At 26.7% G+C, this 22,568-nt stretch overlaps 1 protein-coding gene across 2 annotated transcripts in view; it reads right to left on the reverse strand.

The window, feature by feature from the left end:
• Window positions 1–22,568, reverse strand: part of LOC100199338 (myb-like protein X) — a 59,288-nt gene that overhangs the window by 938 nt on the left and 35,782 nt on the right. The window contains exons 9-18 of one of the 2 annotated variants that reach the window (XM_065803595.1): window positions 19,417–19,467; window positions 14,922–15,038; window positions 14,267–14,376; window positions 10,504–10,661; window positions 9,876–9,919; window positions 8,763–9,737; window positions 4,819–4,965; window positions 1,600–1,657; window positions 1,182–1,514; window positions 200–1,104 (exon numbers count right to left, since the gene is read on the reverse strand). In XM_065803595.1, coding sequence (XP_065659667.1) covers window positions 200–1,104; window positions 1,182–1,514; window positions 1,600–1,657; window positions 4,819–4,965; window positions 8,763–9,737; window positions 9,876–9,919; window positions 10,504–10,661; window positions 14,267–14,376; window positions 14,922–15,038; window positions 19,417–19,467 — 2,898 coding nt within the window. The remainder of the gene's footprint in view (window positions 1–199; window positions 1,105–1,181; window positions 1,515–1,599; window positions 1,658–4,818; window positions 4,966–8,762; window positions 9,738–9,875; window positions 9,920–10,503; window positions 10,662–14,266; window positions 14,377–14,921; window positions 15,039–19,416; window positions 19,468–22,568) is intronic. The other variant, XM_065803596.1, reaches the window with a different exon arrangement.

Raw genomic sequence — 22,568 nt, forward strand, 5'->3', positions numbered from 1 at the left:
TTTACATAAACTATTTGGTTAACTTTTATTAAATAAGTTTGAGTAAAATATTATTAAAGCCAACAAACTATAATTATTTATTAGAAAATTATTTAACCTTTTCCCTTACTTATAACTATACATTATAAGCAATAGGTTTTTGTTATAAAAGAAAAAAAATTCAAAGTTATTTTTTTAAAATAGTATAAAAAGTGCTCACAACAGAAGCTATCCCTTTTAATGTTAACCAACAAAACTGATTTTCAGATCTATCTTTTAGTTCACTTTGAAGTCCAGGCGGTGTTCTCCTAGATAAATGATCTGGTTGATGCTTGTTAACTGTAGAAACAAGGATTGAAGAAGTAACATTACTAGTGACAGAAAATGAATTGTTTATAACTCGAGTAACTTGTTTTTTCTGACTTATATTTTCATGTTTTAATTCATTATCATCAAATGTATCAGTCCGTGATTTCCACGGAACACCTGGTCTAAATTCTGCAGGTGTCGGTGACAACCGTGGAGCTGCAATAACTCCCCATTTTGCTGACACTGGATCAACAGCTTGAAATGGCTTATCATCGCAGAACGGTGAAGTGCCTGAATCACTTTGTGCACAAGAACTAGATTGTGTCCATTGCAATAGTTTAGATCTCTGTGGACCATCCGAATAACTAGAAACAGTTATGGGTGATTGATGTATTAATCCGGAAATATGAATCGAAGATGTAGGCATTTGGTGCGACGAGGAAGACAAATGATGGTGTGGAAAAAGAACAGAAGAAACCTTTGGTGCAGAAACGTCAGGGACTGAGACTTGAGAAATTTGTTGCAAGTAATGATGAATCATATTATTAGTAACAGATTCTGCGGTAGTCACTAAAGGAAAAGGTGTCGACTTAGAATCATTAAGCCCTAATTTTTGCAAATGCACTTGAGCTAGCAAAACTGGGTTAACTGGAGGCTGAAGTATAGCGTTATTACTTTCATCTCCAATAGAAGCTGTGCTATAGTTTGGATCATTACTAATAGATCTTAATGCTCCAATGGAACTAAGAGACGTTGATGTGATGATATTTTCTTGTGTAGAAACAGTCGGTCTTGTCACTACCTTTTGAAATGCACCTTTAAAAAAAAAAAATAATTATATAATGTTCATGTAATTAAAGTCCCGCAGACCAAAAAATAATAAATCAAGCAACCTTTCGTATCTGTGGATTTTAAAGGGCGAGCAATAGTTCTTTCAATAGCCACAGAACTTTCACAAGGAATAAGCCTGTGGCTAGGTGGCGGAGTCGGTAATAAGCCATCTCCTTTGATCTTGGCAGGTTCTTTTGTAGTCGATGATAAAGATTCTGCTTGAACTACTGGTTTTGGTGAAAGATTAGATACAGGATCATTACATTGCTCCGCAGACATTTGTTGAAGTTTACGACGTTGTTTGCGATTTAACTTAAGTGTATTAGTATTCTCCAATTCAGAAGATTTTTCGACAGACTGTTTCTCAGAACTTTCAGTTCCCATGAGAAGGTCGCCTGAAAAATATGTACTTTTAGTTATACACATGCTACAAATTAAAAAAAAAACATCAAAAATAAACTGAAAAAAAAAAACACTTACTAACTGCACTTTCAATTATCCCATTGTTATTTTTTAATGCTTTCTCTGCATGATCTCTCTAAAAAAAGTTGTATGTTAGTGTGTGGGCATATATACATACATACACACAGATTATTGTTTACATAAAACTAATATTATTTTTAGAACTTTAATAAATGTTTGCTACATTTGAATACCAGGTTTACTTATTTTTGAAGAACTTTTATTTTATAACATTAGGAAGCCGTTAAGTAGAAATTGGACTTAAAAATGTATGGATTTGTGGTAAAAATGTATGGATTTGTGACTTAAAAATGTATGGATATGGTATGGTATTGTAAAATTGAGCTTAAATTAGGCATAAATTATTCACAAAAGATAACATGACAATGAGATCTGTTTAACAAGAAAGTGTCAGTATTTCCCTTTTCTGATGAGCCTTAATTCATGAAACAGTGAAAAAAATTCGATAAGTGATTTTTTACTAATTTATGTGTGTATGTGAATATATATATATATATATATATATATATATATATATATATATATATATATATATATGAAAATTTAACAATAAAATATATTTGATTGAAGATGAAATGAATAAACTTTAATAACACCCAAGTGATATATTACTACAGAAAAGATTGACGCCATATCGAAGATAGCTAAAAATCTTGACTAAAACGGTTTAGGAGCATTATATATTATATTGAGAGATTTATAATAAAACGTATCTTTTATTTAATTTTAATAAGTTTTTATAAATTTTTTTAGAATAAAGTTTTTGCTAGAAAAAAGTCATTCTTGTCAAAATGCAATAATCTTTTTAATCTTATTTCCTGATCGGAAATGAAAATATTTTTAAATGTTATAAAACTGTTATATCCTGTTAAAAAATAGTTACTAGATTTTTAAAAAAATAATCAAAAATAACAAAAACGTTTTTCAGCAAAAGATTTGCTTAACCATAAAGTTGAAAATAAAAAATTAAGTAAAATGAAGAGATTCTTGCAAATATTAGGAAATTAAATAGAGCTAAATCCTGCTAATTATAAAAATTGTACATAATACTTTTTTAAAAAATTAAGAGAAACTACAAATTATAGTAAAAATTTTAATTTTTTTCGACAGCTGAAATACAAATCAAGCAAAAATCAATTGGGTTTTTATCTCTAAAAATTGAGCAAATTTTGAAACACTGTAAAAACGATCTTACTGATACTAAAGCTTGTAACTCTTGTACTTCTTTCATTCAGGTAACTTTGTGACTCGTTTTTCCAGATGACACTAATCATTTACCTTTACTCCTTGATTTGTATATTGTCTGTGACCTTAGTATGTGTATCTTTCTTGACCCTAGCATTTGTATCATCTTGATATTAGCATGTGCATCTTCTTGTTCTTTTTTGGTGGTTTCCCTGCAATGATATTTATAAATCTTTATAAATCATATGTATCTTCTTGTTCTTTTTTTGGTGGTACCCCTGCAATGATTTCTTTAAACCTTTCATCTCAAACTTCTTCAGACTCACTTAATCATCACACACTACTACCCTAAAACTGACTGTTTTTTCACCTCTGACATAATCTCCTGGATCCAGGAGATAACGTTGAAGATTGCAACCATAATTTCTACTACTGGTTTAGACAACAGCCCTGTGTTCAGTTCTGTCTTAAAAAAGTGTTCTTCAAAAGTGTTCTTCAGTCTTAAAAAAGTGTTCTTTAAAACTCACTTCAGATCAAAAATATTTAATAAGCGCTTAATTAAATTCTAGTTTCTTGCCTGCTGGAAAATAACATCAGCGGTTCCTATTTTTAAAAACTCTCAAAAACTCAGACCCTCTAACAATCATCTAATCAGTCTTCTCTCTAATATTATTTACCAAGGTTTTAAATTTCCTAAAAAAAAATTTTAAATTGCATCTTGAGTCTAACAAGAAATCATCTTGTACTGATTTGTAAACTGTTGTAACAGAAAAATTCTATTGTGCAATAGATTTAGACAGAGAGGCAAGGGCTATTGCTCTTAACATATCAAAGAATTTTAATTAAAAGTTATTTGCTGCAATAATTGCAATACTGTTGATATTCTACGATTACACGGTTATATTTGGGCAGATTCTTCTAATGATGCTTATTCTCTTCTAGACGAGGTCTAAAAATGTAGACAAAGATTTTACATTTGTCTTTCTAAAACAGATTTTTAAAACAGCTGCCAAGCTTAAGCCACTGCCCTTCATTGTCATAAGGTTGTTACTTGTCATAAGGTTACATATCTTGTTTCTACAAATACTATCATGGTCACTGCGTGAACAAGCATTCTAAATAATCAAATCCTTTTACTGTATCTGCCCCTTCATGCTCTAGAAACTTTTATTTAAATAGTTTTTTTCCTCACGCATTTTCAAATTCTTTCTTTTGCTTTTAAACTCTCTCCCATCTTCATGTTTTCCCGACACAATTTACTGTGTTTTAATATATCAACTATTTTCTTGCTCTTTAACAATAATTTTTGTTTCTGGTAATTCCTTTCTTAAATAATGGTTGCTTGCAACTTTGTAAGGAGCAAATAAATTGGAAAATAAAACAACTTTAATATGCTATTAGAGCTTTTTTTTTAAATAAATATAATTATATATTAGTTTTTAAAATTATATATAATTTATATTAGTTTTTAAAATTAAATATAATTATATATTAGTTTATACATATTTTTTAAACACCTCTAGCTTTAGCTTAAATATCTACGTGAGTTGAAAACATTGACAGTTTTATTTGATTTATAAGACGTAGTTGAATAAATAAGATATAGATAAGATATAATAAGTAGTTATAATTGACCAATTTATATAATTAATATATAGATTGATACACACACAGCTCAGTGGTTTAACTCTTTTAAAACATTTTGGTGTTAAAAAACATCACAGAATAATAAAAAAAGCATTTTGGATAGAAAAAAATGACAGTACAATAATTATCATTTATAACTATTTTCCCTCTCCCATCCATTACTTTTATTTTATATAAAAATTTGAATTATTAACCACTAGAATGTTTTTTATGGAAAAAAAAAAAAAGAACCAAGAAAGTTTACTCATTAAGAGACAACTGTTAAAAATGTTTGATTGGTGTTGGTGTTGAATGTCTGGTGTTTTCTGATTTTCTGATATGTTGGTGATTTAATTTATTTTTACTTAGAGCTCACTATTATAAAAAACTTGATTTAAATCATACCTTAAATCCCATATCAAGAAGCTGTTTCAAAGCCCGATTAGTCCATGCATTATTGTTTGCAGTATTAGGTGTAGCAATCACACCTTCACACTTTGATTGATTTGATGATGTTGGAGTATTACTTGTAACACTAGGAGGGGCAGTTTTCTAAATATAAACTGCTTGGTGAGAAATCATAGGTAAGAAATAAGTTTTTTATTATTTTGTGTTTTAAACAAAAACAAAGATGGCTTTCTAAAATCACTGCAAAAGCAAATCAAATTTTATTTAACAATTTTATATTGATTCGGTTATTCAACAATGCAAATTTTTAGCTGGCCAAGCATAATTGCAAAAAGTAAGGGAAAGCATATTTATGAATTAAATTTGCTTCAAAACTCAAATTGTAATACATATTGAAAAAATTGTAATACATATTGACAATTTTAAAGTAGACACTGTATTATTACTCATTTTGTAGTTAGCCATCTAACAGCGGAACAGATATTAGTACCCATTTAAAAATACCTACATTAAAAGGAGCAACAATTGTCTATCAGCAGGACAGGTATTAGTACCCATTTAAAGTACCTACATCGAAAGCAGAGCAAAGCACTTGTACCTGGTGCATGTACATGTTATCATTAGGAGAGTAAATTCTAAGAAACTTCTAATTAAATAAAATGGTCTTAAAATGATTCTTCTGATAACAAAAAGCATTGCTTTAATTCAACTTATTGTTGATGCCATAAAAATAATTGCAAAAGCTAATAAATTAAACATTTTTAAAATACCACAAAAGAGCAAAATTGACTTAATCTTTTTTTTTTTTTTTTTTTTAAATTTTTTATTTCTTATTTTTTATACTGTTTTTATTTTTCAATAAAATAAATAATATGGTTAAGTGTGTATATATCAACTAACTAACTTAGGTAGAACACGCAGGGAGTGTATATGCATCGACTGACTTGAATAGATAAAAAATGCAAGTAGTGTATATACATCAACTTACCTTAATAGGTAAAACATGCATCGACTTGGATTTAGGGCTTAAGCAGGCAACTTTTTCTTATTAAAAAAAAAAAGTTTTCAATTTGATTCTGATCTACTTTTTTAACTTTAATTTAAATGTCAACAGATTATGGTAAAGCTTTCAGACAAATTCGCAAGGGTATATACATTTGTTTAGCATTTTTCAAATGCTTATAGTCAGTTTTTAATCGATAGCCTTCACTTTCAAGATTGCTGTTTGGACTTATTACGTATATAGCATATTTATCGGTTTATTGTATATAGCATATTTATCGGTTTATTGTACTGCAATAAAATAAAATTGTATTTTGCCATTCATTTTTTTCCTTCCAAAAAGCATTTGTTTCAATATTTACTTTTTTTCACTCCATACAGAAGACATTTTTTTTGTTTTTGTCTTGTTTATTAACTGATTTATGCATAACTACATAATTCGTCAAAAAAAGAGAAGCCAAACATTCCATTCAAATTTTGTTTATACAAACATTTTTATTATATGCAAATTTGACTATTGATTAAAATTATAGCAGGGTTTTAAGTATTTGTATAATTAATACAATATTTTAATATTTCATTTTATTGTATAAACTTTACTGTACAAATACTCTGATGTTTTTTGTTGTTGTTAAATGGTTCTAAATTATTCAGTTTATCTCTCAAAATTTTGCTTACAATGGACTGTGATAATGCTTTCAACAGGTTTTCATGATATTTTTCCAATAGCAATAACAGAAATGATAATTTTTTAAACTCAGCCCTAATATTTCTTTTTTTATTTTATTGTTACATATAGTTCAAAAAACTGTAATTTGCCTAAGTGAGAGAAACATAAGAAAGATGGAAAATTACATAAAAGTGATGTGTGAGGAAAAAACGAGATAAATAAAAGATTTTTAAATACAAATGAACAACAACAGTAAAAGACTTTGTTGAACAAGTCATTCGAGATTAAGTTTTGATGGATTGAATTGATGATAGATTGCTTGGTTAAAGTTTTGATTGAATTTATGAAGTTATAAAGCTTGAGAAGAAGCTATGGTAGTATTGATGCTTTTTTGTTAAAAATTAAGTGTCAACAACAAAACTTTAGATTATCACAAAGATCATTGAGATGACGAGAACTAACTATAAACTATACAAGAACCTTTTTGCTGAAACTTTGTGGTACTAAAGAAGTTAATAAAAACAATAATGTTGTTAATCAAGGATAACTTTAATAATCCAATTAGAAAAAATGATTCAATATTTTTCAAAACCATTCAGATAGACCATACAAAGAGAGCATATGTGGAGAAGAACAGCAGACTTTATTGAACATCTAACATGGTACCATTTTTCAATTTGTTTTTAAAAGCACTTTTATTTAATAAAATATTTTTTTCTCAATTCATATTAATCTTACTTTTTAGGTTTTAATTTATTTATATAATGTACATTTACATACTATATTTTTAATCTGATTATAAAGTCAAAGGATAAATTAGAGAAATAGTACTTTTTAAATAGCTCTGCTTTATACTTTAAAGAGGTTCTTGTAAAATGATAAAATTCTTTAGAGAAGTAATTGTAAAAAAGATAAAATTCTTTAAAGAGGTTCTTCTACTGTAAAAAAGATAAAAGAAACAATTACTAAAATAGCAGCTACACAAGAAGAAGGTGATAGAGAAAATGGGATAGAGAAAAGCATGACTTAAAAATGAGAAAAAGGAATAAAAGCTTCAATGCTCGCCTAAATCCAGGAGATTACATAAAGGGCACAATTTTTAGTGGTGAGACAAATGACATCATCCTAAGGACCATCCCAAATAAAATCAAAAAAGAAAAAACTGAGCATTTGCTAGAACAAAGAGAAACTGAGGATTAGAGACAAGACACAAATCAAGGAGTGTAGGTAAGTGATTAGAGTTGTCTGGAAAACAAGTCACAAAGTTAATTATTGGAGTAAGAGATCAATACAGCCATTTTATGAGATGAGCATTAAAGATACCAATAATAACAATATTGGCTGATGGATAAAGAAAGATAGAGAAATTTTACAAAAATCTCTAGAAACTATATATGAAACCCTAGCATGAGACAATACCTTCTTGCATTAGTTTCTTGCAATAATAAAAGATATTTCAAAAGAGAATTGTTTTTGTGGAATCACAAATAAAACCACCAAAAGAATCAAAGCGATGTCACAGAGAACATACTTAGCTGATGTTGGTTTTAAAATAAATAACAATTACATAACTTGCTGAAATGTGATTTTACAAATTTATATAATAAAATAGTTTTAGTTTGTTTTTGTTATTTTGGAAAAAAAAAGACACTTTTTGCTTCCATCGAGAGAAATTTAAAGTGAAAAATACTAAAAAAAAAAAAAAGAAAAGGGATTTTTTACTTAAGATTAATAATTATTTTTTTTGGGTTCTAAGAAAAAACATTTCCAGATCATGAGATTCTGAGATTGTAACAACTAGATGCAATCTCAGAAATAATCTTGTAAAATAGATTATCTACTTTGTTACTTTTTATATCAATACTAGTATATATGTGTATACAATATGTGTTATACCTGTACTACTTGTTCAGTAAAATTTAAATTTGTAAAAAAATAAATAAAAAATAAAAACAATCAAGATATTGATAGATATGCATAATAATAAATGACAATAAATAATGAATACAACATAACTGTAAAAATTGGCAATAATGATTCAATGACAAAAATGAATCTTAATTTTTACCTTGATTGTTATAAGTAATCATAGAATCATAATCATCAATTGAATACAATCATCAATAGTAATCATAAAAAAAATCTTTATTTTTATAAATAAATAATTTGATATTTATTACAATTGCAAACTTTGCTTTAATCAATCAAATTAATTGTTTATTTAACGAAATTATTTAAGTTATTTTTTTGTTTGTATAAATATATTTACCTTGGCTTTTAAAGATACAGTAGTCCATCCTAGATCTTCTTCATGTTTATCAAGCTCCCAATCTTCTGATGGATTTGAGCTTTGCAACCACCCTGTAACTTTTAGATTACTATCAATTTTAGTATCAAGAGAAGAGGATAAAGAGATTTGCTCACTTAACTGAGTAACCTTTTCAGTTTCATTGTAACAATGAATTGCATTTGATAAACAATCTGACATATTCATATTTTTTTTTTCAGTATAACAAACAACATTTTCTTCAATTTTACTGGGTCCAGCTTCAAAGCTATCTAGGCCAGCCCAAGAAGTAACTCTTGGATTAGACGTCTGAATAAAACTAGTAGAATCTAAGATAAGAGTTTTAGGATCTATTTTTTGCATTTTTTCTTTTAACCCAATATTATCATTTACTTCAAAATTTAAAATGTTTTTCACAGTTGACTCCCAAGTTGAGCCTGTTAAACTGGCTCCCCAAGAAGAGTCTGTATTTACATTACAAGGGGCAATACTTACATTTGTAGTTGATATAGTTGTAAATGGACTTATTGAAGAATTTGCTATTAAAGAATTATGTAATGTGGAATGTTCTATTAATGTATTTGGTTTATTTTCACTTTTTTTATTGAAATGTTCACTTTCAATTGTATCTGATCTGCTATCTATTTCAACACAGTCAGTAGTTTCTTGTTTATTTAACTCTAAATCCCAGTCCTCTGAGGCTGGCAAACCACCCCAGGAATTTTCAATAACTGGCGCTACAACTAAATTTTCATTATTATCATTATCCCAAGTTTCACTGTCTTTGTCATCTTCACATTGAGGTATATTGCAATAAATTTCATTAGAAGAATATTCGTAATCTTTACGAGGAGTTTGTTTTAACTGTTGTTGTCTCAAAAAACGTGGTGGAACTTCACGTGGATACTTCTGTTGTTGTTGTTGATATTGCTGATATTGTTGTGATCGTTGTTTTGTCTAAAAAATAAGAGGCAAGTTTCAATGCTATAAAAGTGCTATAAAGTTTAATTTCGATCTTTTAAGTAAAACTGATGAACATATAAAATTTATAGATATTTTATGACTTTTTAAACAACTTTAAATTGCAAATTAAACCTGTAACTTCTGCTTCTCATTAACTTTTTCTCTCTCTTCAATTTCTAAGTACAAACAGTATCAATAATAAAAAGATCATTAATACTTAAAAAAATGCTGATAACTTTTTCCCCAATCGAATCATTAAAAACTGTTAAGATTCAATTTTTTGTATTATTATTTTTATTTGAAACTATATAAGCTTTTAATTCTTATAACTTTTTTGCAATAATATAAAATTTGAATTTTCCTTCGCGTCACTAAATAAAAAATATAATAACATACAGATGGTATTAAACTGAGATTTTTTTTGACTGCTCAATATATAAAACAAAAATATTAAAAAATACAAAAAATGTTAGATTAATTTTATTTTGGATAAAGGTAGAAGCTTGTAAGTCTTGTGTAAAGGTAGAAGCTGTTGTGTTGTGTAAAGCCTTGGATAGTATTTTTCTTAGTAATAATATCATAATAAAATCAAAGACAAAAAAAGTTAATCCCAGGGAAAGCATTTAGTTGTAAAAAATTTGCTTTAACTCTTCCATAATGCCATACCAGTTTTAAAAAATGGGAAAACCTGCACAAGCCACCAAAGTGTGATCATGGACATTTTTAAATATATCAATTTATATTAAAATAATTTAAATACCTTTGGTATCTTTTACAGCTTTCTGTTTTGTAGATTTTTCTTCTGCCTTCCTTTTTTTTTCTTCTTCCTTTTTCATTTGCTCTTCTTCTTTTGATTTTTTAAGGTGATCAGCTTTTTCCTTCTCTTTCAATGATCTCTGTTCTCTCTCCTTATCTTCTCTGAAAATGAATTACAATAATAAAGTCTTTTAAAAAGCAATTTATTATGACCAGATGCTCTGGTTGATTCCAAGCCCTGGTTTAAGCAAAATAACTAAGATGAAACCTTAGCTCTAACAGTGCTTTTGTTAAAAAAAATCTTTAAAAAATATTAAAAAAGCTAAGAACACAAAAAAGCTAAAAAAAACACAAGCTTATAACAAAAAGTCTGAATTATATTTTAAAATATTTCAAGAGCCATTTTTTGTAAAAATCATGCAGAGAGCGGAAGTTAAACTCTTCAAGTATCTTTTTTTTTTTAATATATATATATTTTGATTAGAACGCAGAGAATAACTGTTATTTGTTAGAACACTCAAAAAACCTGGAAATTATTTTTTTCCAATAATGTTTTGTACTTAAAACTCAAATTTGAATTTTTCAATTTTTTAGGTATTCACTTTTCTCTTTCAACTTTTTTCAACTTTTTAGGTATTCACTTTTCTCACTACTTTTGAATCCATTTGTTTGAAAAAAAGCAAAGAGCCACACAAAACTTTTATACTTGAGTTGTAACCCTGATGTTCTCTCCAAAATAATTTAAAAAATTTGTGTGGCACAATGAGCTTGACAAAATATCATAGCTCAAAAATACATAAATTGTCGTTTTGTCAGTTTTATAGGGAAATATTTCAAACATGATTGTTGCACATAATTTTTGTGTATTTACTATTACTATAGTTTTCAATATTAACTTTTTTTTAAGAATTTCATAGTGCTTTTAAATAAAAAAGATAATTACGGTAAACTTAATGATTAAAAAAATAAATATTTATATAATAAAAAAAATTAAGTACATTAAATAACTTACAATACTATGGATTTTTTTAAACATTAAAAACATTGAAGTTAAAAAATCACTAAAACTTAAAACTTTTATTAGGTTACTGTAATCGTTATTTTTATTATTAAAGTTGAAAAGAATATGAAAAAAAACAAAACTTTCTTTGAAAAAAATTTTTTTTTGTTTTTTTGTTTTCTTTAAGTAGTGAATAAAATAGAGTGCTTATGAGCAAAAGTTTATTCAAAAATTAAATTCATTATGTTAATGCTATTACTATATTGTATTAAAAATGTAATTTTTACATTTTAAAACTTTTAAAATTATTTGGTTTATTATTAAAAACATTAAACTCTCGCCAACACGCAAAAATTTAAAAGTAATTTCATTTAAAAGGAAATTTAACTTTTTTTTTCATACATTTTCTTTAAGTTCTATAATAAGTTTTAATTCATTTTTTTTAATCTAACATTTGGTTAGTAACCAAATAATAGTTTTTTTAATCTAACATTTGGTTAGTAACTAAATAATAATTTTTTTAATCTAACATTTGGTTAGTAACCAAATAATAGTTTTTTTAATTAAACATTTGGTTAATAACCAAATAATAGTTTTTTTAATTAAACATTTGGTTAGTAACCAAATAATAGTTTTTTTAATCTAACATTTGGTTAGTAACAAAATAATAATTTTAAACATTAAATGAGTTTCAAATATGTAATGTAATAGCGGTGTAGTGGTAGAGTGCCTCATAAGCAAGAAATTCCCAATTCGATCCCCACCACATCCCTGGTTATACTGCGCTCAATTTGTCTCTCTGGACAACAACCTTGTTCTTCAAGGTTTGCATTTTGGAGTTATACATTTAAAGTCAATATATGTGTTTTTCAAGGTTCGTGTTGTGGTGTTATAGAGTTGAGAGAGGGTTGTAACCACAACTAAAGTAGCCTTCTTCAATTTGGGGAGGTGAAAGACAAAGATTAAAGTTTCAAGCAATTAAACAATGAAAGTGGTTTCTGGCTTAAAATTATTTGTCAAAATTGTCCTAGTTTTGATAGAGAGTGTCAAAGATGATATTTTGGCAAGAAAAGAATGAGCTTAAGTACAACGAAAAGAACAAGATTATCAAGTACAAATCATGAAATCTTTACCAAATCTGATAATGTAATAATGATAAATCTAGAAATCTTTACCAAATCTGATAATATAATAATGATAAATCTTTAAACTGTCACAATGCACTATGTGTATGCAAAGAGATATAAAATTGATAAGTTATGATTATAGCCCTGTTGTCCAAAAAATCAATGGATAGTATGATATCAAAAAGATCAATGGATAGCATCATATTGAAAAGATCAATGGGTAGTATCGTATCGAAAGGATTAATGTAACAGGGATAGTGCAGCTGCAAAGACAATTTTAATGAGTTGATTCTGATCACAATCTTTTGATAGCTTTAATAATAAACACCAGAGTAATGAACACAGAATTAATAAACAAGTAACAAACAGAAATAAACACTACTAATAAACATTATAGTTTTAAAGATGCAAAAGTAGTTAACATAACTACTGGACCAAAAACTAAGAATATAAGCAACTATCACTCATTTGGATTTGGTAAGAAAACTATGAAAATGTGTATTTTAATATTAGAATTGGAACAATATGGAAATCATAAGATTAAGCCCTCAATTCAGTTGTTGTACCATAAAACAGATAATCCAATTAAGCGAAACCAGCTATTAAAAGAAAAACTGAAAAGATTTGACAGTCAGTTATGTTTATTAGGATTTTGCACTAAAATGAAAAACACATGCTATACAGCCTTCATACGGTTCCAAAATATCATTGAATAAGGTTAATAGCTTATTTGTTCAGAAGATAAAAATTTATTTACAACTATGTCAACTTTTTCATTCTCTCTCAATGTTTCTATGAAAAACAAATTTACCACATTGCATGACTACTTTTATATCACAAGATGACCAGTTAGAAGTACTTATAGGTTTTTAAATCAAAAGAAAGCAATGTTGTATAAATACTTTACTCATGGAGATTAAATGATAATAATGGGTAAAAAAATGAGCTCTGAATAGGGTCACCTGCAGCATTGAAAAGATCTTTTATCTGATCAATATGTTGATAGCAAATTATTATTATTTTCAAGGTAGGCATTGTTTGCATTTGACACTTAACAATTAAATTTTACTTTAATTAACTTACTTACAAAAAGAGTGGAGTTTTTTTTAATTTTTAAAAATAATGAAATTGTTGATGTTTATCATAAAATTTTGTTATTACTGAAAAGGTTTGTTATAAACTTTTTTTGTATAAAATCTGATAACTCAAAAAAAGTTAAATTTTTAAAACTTAACGAAAAAGAAAATTTAGTTTATTTGTTTTTTAAGTTCAAAAAAGGTCATACACAATTTAAACTCAGAAATTAAGCATTAAGTGATTGATGTATTGAAATAAAAAATTAAAGTAAATGAGTCTTACAAAAAAAATTACATAAATCCTAAATTCTAGATTATGTTTTTAAAGTTCCGCTAACACCATATGGAATCATAGTTTTATATGGTTTCCCTAAAAATTGACTAAAATAAAACCTTTGTACTTTTTTTTTAATGTTCTGATCAATATATAAAAAATTTAAGCAATTTGGAGAATGTCACTTCCTCGTTTTTAGAAATTTGCCTGATTCTTACAAAAAATGTCTCTTGTTAAAGGCACCAATTTTATTATCAAAAAACTTATTAAACCAATTAGAAGATAAATACCGCTCTTTCTTTTTCTTAACTTCATTGAACTGTTTTTTTTTAAGTTCTTCTTCTTTTTTAATTTCCTCTTCAAGTATTTTTTGACGTTCGATTTCTTGCATTTTACGAATCTGGAACAGTATTTGTAACTTTTAAAATTCATTAGAAAAATGCTTCAGTAGTTAAAGTTTATTAAACAAGAGAGAATTATAAAAAGAAAAAGTTAATATGCAGCTCTCATATATATATATATATATATATATATATATATATATATATATATATATATATATATATATATATATATATGATTTACATTTAAGTTATTGCTTCATTGTCTTTATATTTTTTGTTACACAGCAACAAAGTTTCATGTAATTTCAAGTTTTATCTAATATTTAATGATTTTAATGTAATAATTATTTAATATTTAATGATTTTATTATACTTTAAAACAAAATTACTATTTTATTAAATCTTTTTATTCCAATTTTTTTTTAATTTTGTTTACACAAACATTTTAATGACTTAAACCTATTAGTTCTGTTGATATTACATATAACTTTAAACTGCTTATTTTGTAGAAACCTATATACTGATAAGCTTATTTTGTAGAAATATTCATGAATAGTAAAAAATGTATCAAAAAATTTAAAAAACTAATGGGCAAAAAAACCTGTTCTTTTTCATCATCCTTTTTCTTTTTTTCTTCGAGTTCTTTGGCAATCTTAGCCATCTCTATTTCTCTCCTACGTTGCTCTGCTAGTAGTTGCTTCCGATTTTTTGGTTTTGGCTTAAAATGAATAAAATGACATAAAAGTTATAAATATAAAAAAAAAAATTAAAAAAATTAAATAAAAAAAAAAAAATTGGAAATAAAAATGTTAAACTACATTGCATCTTTAGAATGACTTGTCAGATAGAAGTTGATAAAAAAATGTAGTTGTAAAAATACATTTCAAATAGTCACCAGGGATGCGGAGTCCTAAAAAGGACTCCAGATTTGAAAATCACAAAAAGATTACTTTATCCTAGTTTTTTGTATTCAGGAGCTCTAAAAATATAAATAAGTTTATGGACTACTAATAGGAAAAAAAAATTAAGACTTTTAGGCTAGAGGAACAATCGTTTTTCGAGCCCGGAGTCCTTAGGTATAATGGCAGCAAGGACTCCAGGACTACGGGCTTGAAAACAATAAGTTTCAAGTCATTAAATCTCATCAATTTTTTTTATTATAGCAGATAATAAGGCAACAAACATGTTTAGAGCTTCTGGACACTACAGACTTGGAAAAAGTAGAGATATAAAGCCGGAGTCCTTTTTAGACTCCGCATCCCTGATAGTCACACATACTAAGGAAGAAGATATTCTTCCTTAGTATATGTTAAAGGATTCTTAATAGGAAGGAAAAAATATGACATAAAAAAGCAAAGGATGATTATACTATACTAATAATATTTTTACTTTTTTTACTAACTAGTTGCATCAGGGCTCGAATTAACGCAAAAAAAATTAATTGCAATAAAATTTTTTTTTTAGCCTCTCCGCCATCCATTGGAAGCAGCAGTTTGCAGTATGATGGGGGCAAAAACACGTTATATATATAGACGAAACAATTAAGATTAAAAAAAAACATTTATAACATGTTTTTTCTAATTTATTGCTTCTTGATCTATCCTACTATTAAAAAATATAAGTATAATCAATTTTTTCATTCAAATTGTTTTGTAATAAAAAGTGAGAAAAAAAATTTTGGTTTTAATAAATCCAGTTATATTTCCTTAAAGTATTTTTTTGGAAAAAAAGCTTCCACGTAGAGATTTAAAGTAATTTAAATTCTAAAGTGCTTAATGTTGAATGAAAACCTCTGCACAAGAGAGTGTGTGATCATAATCGTGACTTACCTTATTACAACTAATAAAAAACTTAGACTAAAACTTTCCTTTTAAGAGCGGCCTATAAAAATGCTAAATTAAAAAAAAAAAACTTAAAAAAAACTAAAAAAAAAACAAATTGCGAAAATATTGTTTTAAAGAAAAAACTAATTGCGACGGTGTGAAAAGCAATCACGATAAGCTTAATTTGGGCCCTGTTGCATGCCAAATTATTACTGAACAATTCTAGGCTTCATAATATTTTAGGTTATTTGATTTGATGCTCTAAAATACAGATGACTTACAAATAATTCACAAATCTGGTGGACACAGAAAAATCTGCTCAACTTTAAATTGAGATTTCTTTAAAACCACAAATGCTTTTTCTTATCTTTAATTGTGTTGATAAACAAATTGAGGTGCGTAAAAAAGTTGTGATTTTTTTAAGATAAGAAAAAGCATTTGTGGTTTTAAAGAAATCTCAATTTAAAGTTGAGCAAAAATCCATCAACTTTATATCTCTTAATTGCTAAATGTACAAATATTCCAAAATCTACAGTCATAGATATTATAAATAAGTTCAAGACTACTCAGTGCTTTGAAGGAAAACCTGGAAGTGGAAGAAAGAAAACTTTCCATAAATCTAAAAAGGTAAAGTCGATTCTCAGTTTAATAGCAAGTAATCCAAGCCAGTCATAGCAAGATCTAGCGAGAAAATTCAAGACTTTACATTCTTATATCAAAAAAGTATTTTAAAATGCTCGAATTAAAGCATTTTATAAGAAAAATACACCTAAGAGAAGCTTAAATGGTAAAACTAAATGAATTCGCCACACAAAGATGTTGGTTAAACTAATGGCAGATAAATGTATGTGCATAATTGAAGACAAAAAAATATATTGCAAGGTGAATTTTTCATAACTTCCTGGTCAACAATTTTACTATGAAAACAAAGATAAACCTGTTGATGACCAATTTAAATAGATATGACGAGAAAAATTTGCATTCAAGTTCCTTGTGTGGAAAGCAATTTGTAGCTGTGGTATGTAGTCCTCTTGTTTTGTCACTAAGAAGACCTTGACTGCCGATCTCTACATTAAAGAATGCCTTTAAAAAAGACTTTTGCCATTTATGAAAAAACACTAATACTAATATCTTTTTTAGCCAGATCTTTCTGCTTCTCACTATTCTGAAAAAGTTCTACAGTGGTGCAAAGATGATAATTTGAAAATTGATCCTAAAGATGCAAACCCTCCAAATTATCCTGAAGAACGTGAGATTGAAGATTTTTGGGTAACAGTTTAGGAATTCTTTATAAGACAGATGAAGTAACAAAAATAAAAAGGACTTCCAAAAAAAGTGGATTAATGCCACCAATAAGGTGAATAAAGAAAAAGTCTGCAAAATGATGGCATCAACCTGCTATAAATTTGATCTCTTGCCAAACAGCCTATCAAGTCCTATAAAGTTAAGTTGAAACCCTTATTGATGTAGACCCATTTAATAAAAAAAAAATTTGAAATAAAAAGCATTTTAGAGTAATCTCAATTTAAAGTTGACTGGATTTTTTCATGTCTACCCGATACTTTAATAATAACATTTTAATTTTTCCACAAGAATGTTAAAACCTAAGTCTTCAACTGTTGAAAATGACTTATTATCCAATGCAATCATTTCTCCTATTAATTTATGAGTTACTTAAGATTGAAAAGTATCTACCCAAATTTTCCTTATATCAATAGTTTCTTGCAATATTGCAGTTTTTATTCATTAACAAATTTTACCAGGATAAACTCTTAGAAACATTGACCCATATCTTCTTCTATTTAATTAATTACACGATAGAATGAAAAAACTTTTTTCTAACTTCTTTGATTCATTTTTTCTATTAAGTTTTTTCATGCATTAAGATGCTTTTATTTTGTTGTTATCATTTTGTATTGTTGGCATATATTCAGCTTTTTCTCCTCTTGAACTCTCTTATATATACACATAACTGACACCTAACTATTGATTAGTCTTATGAACCTTTAATGAACAATTCCCTAGCAATACTTCTATTTTTTAATGACATTACAATTTGCTAAATATTTGAATATCAAAATATCATTATTCAAATATCAATATCTAAATATTAAAACAAATTTATTCATAAAATTTTTTTTTACAATTTGAAATTTGAATTTAATAAAATTTGTATAAGTATTTAAATTGGAGAAATTTGATATTTAGATAGAACCTCATAAATAAAATTTGATTACGCTTTAGTAATATTTTTTAAGTTTTACATTGTAATGTTTTGTATTATAAATGCATTAGAAACACAATCGTCAGCAACAGTTGTTTTTCTGATATTTATTTATTCAAGTATCCTAAAGTTTTCCAGAAAAATTGGTTAAAAAAATATTGCATTTTAAATGTTGCAGTTTAAAAATCTATAAGAAAGTATTAGAACGCTTTTTTATCAAAAGGATTTATTATTTTATAAATATTATTTTGTATCTTATTCTTCTTATTTTTATCATCTTATTTTTAAATTTACAAAGTTCCTTTGTAAGTCTTCTTCTTTATAAAACATTTTTTTCTGCTTTGAAAAGTTTAAAAATTTGCTCTGAATTAACTCCAACTGAAAGAGCAAATAATTATAAGAAAAATACATATACATATTTTTCCTTTGCTTATAAAATATAATGAAACATTTTTGAAGAAATATTATGCATTATTATATATACATTATGGGTAATTTAAAAATTAGAACTAGTAATTTTTAACTAGTTAATATGTACTTTTAACTTTTTAATATGTATGTATATATGCATATATTTTTTTATTTTACTTATAAAATAAAATAAAATTTTTTTAAAGAAATTTTATGAATAAATTTTAAAAATTTTAAAATTAAAAAAACTTTGTTTGTGCCTTGATGTATATTATTAAATGTTCCCTTTAATTTTATTCCAATTTTATTTTTTGGAATTTCCAGTTTTAATTGTATATTGCGATTATTTATGATATAATCATATAATAGTGTAAAAACAATATTAAATATAAAAAGAAATATTAATTAAAATTAGAACATATAATACATTATAACAATAAATATAGCATAATAAATATAAAATGGCAAATTTAACATTACAAATATAGCATAATAAATACAAAATGGCAAATATAACATGACAAATATAACATAGTAAATATAACATAATAAAATAGCTGCATGTCTTTATTTAGTTACATATACCATTCTATTTTTCTTATGTTATATTTATACATCTGATTTTTATAAAAACGTACCTTTGACATAGAACAATTACTTTGTAATTTTTTAACTTGTGTTTCGGGAATCTAAAATAAGAATTTTATTAGTAATTAATATTATGTATTATACTCAATTGATATCTTAGGACATAATTTCTTATCATTTTTGTGCTCTTAAAATAAAAAAAATGTGCACTTTAATTTTTCAAAAAAAAAACAAGGAATAATGAAAGAAAAGATTGCTGGCCCCATGCCAAAGCCTCAATCGATGTAGCAGCATTCTTTTGCAACAGCAGACTTATAAATAGTCGATGCATGTACAGAAGCCCTGCAACTTCCTGTTTTGTATGACATCATGTGTGCGTCTAATGCTGCATTTATATATATATATATATATATATATATATATATATATATATACATATATATATATATATATATAAATTTTATTTTTCCTTTTTTTTTCTCTTTATTTTTTATATCTTAAAGTTTGTTTTAAAAGATAGTAGTACTTCTTATAACAGTTCAATTTCTTTTAACAGCTACTTCTTGTTTTGCAACTTCAAAAAAAGATTTAAAAATAAGTAAATTGTTTTTTTGTATTTTTACATTACTTTAATTGTACAGTTATTGTTGCAATAGTTTAAAATGTTCATTATTATAGATAAAAATAAAAATGAAACCAAAGTTTAGCTTAGGAGTAGCAGTGAATGCAAATTCTGTAATTAAAAAGCCAAGAAATAAATCTGAAGTAGCCGTAAAGCAATTTAACCAAGATGAAACAAACATATACAAAGCTTTAGACTGGTGTAAAACAAATGGAAAACAAATATATTCTGCATTATCAACAGGTCAGCTTCCATTAATAAAAATCAAAATTGTGATTGATTAGCAATTAGATAACCTATTCTTACAGAAAATGAAACGAAGAACCACCACCAAAGAAGATACTATTGTGGAGCATGTGCGCTGTAAAAATCGAACTTACCAAGGTATGAACAGAAAAAAACTAACAAATCTTATTATGGATGTGTTAAAAATTCAAGATCATGCCAATAAGAAAATGAAAGGAGGAAGAAAGTTTATTGCATTGACTGCAAATTGAAGGAAAGCTTATTTGAAGAAAAGGTAAAAATTTTCTATTGCATTATTAAATATAGGAATTGTAAGTTTCTGGATCTCAAGATCACAAATTCTTACTTACATTTTATAAATTATTTGATAGACACTTAATTAAAAAACGCATACTTTACATCGTTGTTGTATTGAGCCATGGTCACAGTTCTTGCTTCCATTATACCTTACTTAGATATCTTAGAAAGAAATACATTTATATATATCACCTCCAGACATTACTAGTGTAACGCAACTTCTGGATCAAATTAACAAGGTTCTTCATGAACTTTATGCAAGGGAAAAGAAAATTTATTTAGTCAACAATTAATAGGGACGTCTTTATGTCATCTCTTTCAAGTATGTGGGAGAAATGAGCCGCACTAAAGTCTATAAGAAAAGCTGGAAAGAAGTTCGATACTAGTAATGAAAGCTTAAACGTTGCATTTATGCAAATTTTAACGTTGCATTTATGATAAATTTCAAAAAGCTGCAATGTTAGTATTATTAATATTTGTCGACCTATTTTTTTTGAATTGTTAATAGACTTGGTATTTCATTTTGTATTTTGGAAGTTTGAAAAAACAATTCTATAAAAAAAAACACCACGATACAACAGTGTGTTTATCAGCTGCTTCACCTAATTTTACTGATCATCAGTTCTGAATAGCAAAATAAGTTCTACTATATCTATGAAATGAAAAAATATATTATTTAAAAATATTGGAAAGAGAAATACCATGTCTATTAACAATTCAAAAAAAAATAGGTCGACAAATATTATTAATATGCAAAAAGAAAGTACTAGAGTAAACCAAGTCCATGGCTCTATGGAAGGTCAAGATGTGCTAAAACTTGTAGAGTCTGTCAACAACTCAAAGGAGTAAAAAGCGCAGGGAAAGAAATGAAAGAAAGAAAAAAGAGAAAAGAAACTGAGTTGCTCTATTGATGCAAAAAAAAAGGTGCAATTCAGACAAAAGCATTTGCAAAGCTGCAAAACTTTAACAATGCCCTATGTGTCAAATTGTTATGAAATTTTGGTATGTGGTATATCAAAGTACATCGTAGATAGTAAAAGACCAATTATAATTATTCCTAAATATAAACAACAAAAAATAATCGCTACAAAGAAATTATTTAGAAGTCTGACAATAAAAAAGACAGTATTAAAGACTTTTAACTCAATAGATTCCATTAGATCAATAGAATCTTTGTTATCACTGATTAAAAAAATTGCAGTTATCAAAACAGAGTTTTGTTTGTTATTTTAAAGTTTATTTCTTTTAAAAGTAAAAAAAATAGGCAAAAAGTTCAAAATAAACAGTGCCTTTTTCAAAAAGTTTTTAAAGCAATCAAAGCTATATATTTGTAACAAAAAACTGAAAAATATTATTTTCTGATAAGGAGCCTCTCATAGCTTCTTTCTAGACATTAGTTAACACACATAAATTAAACATTTTTCATATTATATTAATTATTATAATTATATAAATATAAATATATTTTTTAAATCTTTGCTTCCAACAAGGCTGCAAGCAACTATTAGAGTTGGAAGTTACTGGAGGAGAAAAGATGAAGATTGTAGAGCAAGAAGACAATTGAAAGACAACTTAAAAGATTGCAAACAATATGAACCAGGAAAGCAAGATGAAGGAAGCGAATTCCAAAAAACTGATGTTCGAGTAAAAAATCTAGATAAATAAGAGCTTTTGAAGGACTTTAGAACAGTCACAGTAAAAGGATGAGATTTAATTGAATGACGAGTAACATGAGAATTAATTTTAGAAAATGGAACAAGAGACGCTAGCTCTTTAGAGCAGTGCCCATTAAAGTATTTGTAGAAAAGAGAAAGAGTAGCAACATTACGACAATGTGATAATGGTTGGCTGCAAGAGCAGGTCCAACTATGTTTACAACGTGTTTTTGAACCTTGTCTAAATGAGAAAGGCATCATTAGAAGATCCGCCCCAGATATGGCAACAGTATTGCATACAAAGCTGGATTTGAGATATATAGAGATGAAGAATAGACTTAAAATACGTGTCAAGCTTGATAAAGAGATGCAACCTTAGCAG

Source organism: Hydra vulgaris, chromosome 08 (genome assembly GCF_038396675.1).
Source record: "Hydra vulgaris chromosome 08, alternate assembly HydraT2T_AEP".
In the NCBI taxonomy this organism is placed as follows: Eukaryota; Metazoa; Cnidaria; class Hydrozoa; order Anthoathecata; family Hydridae; genus Hydra; species Hydra vulgaris.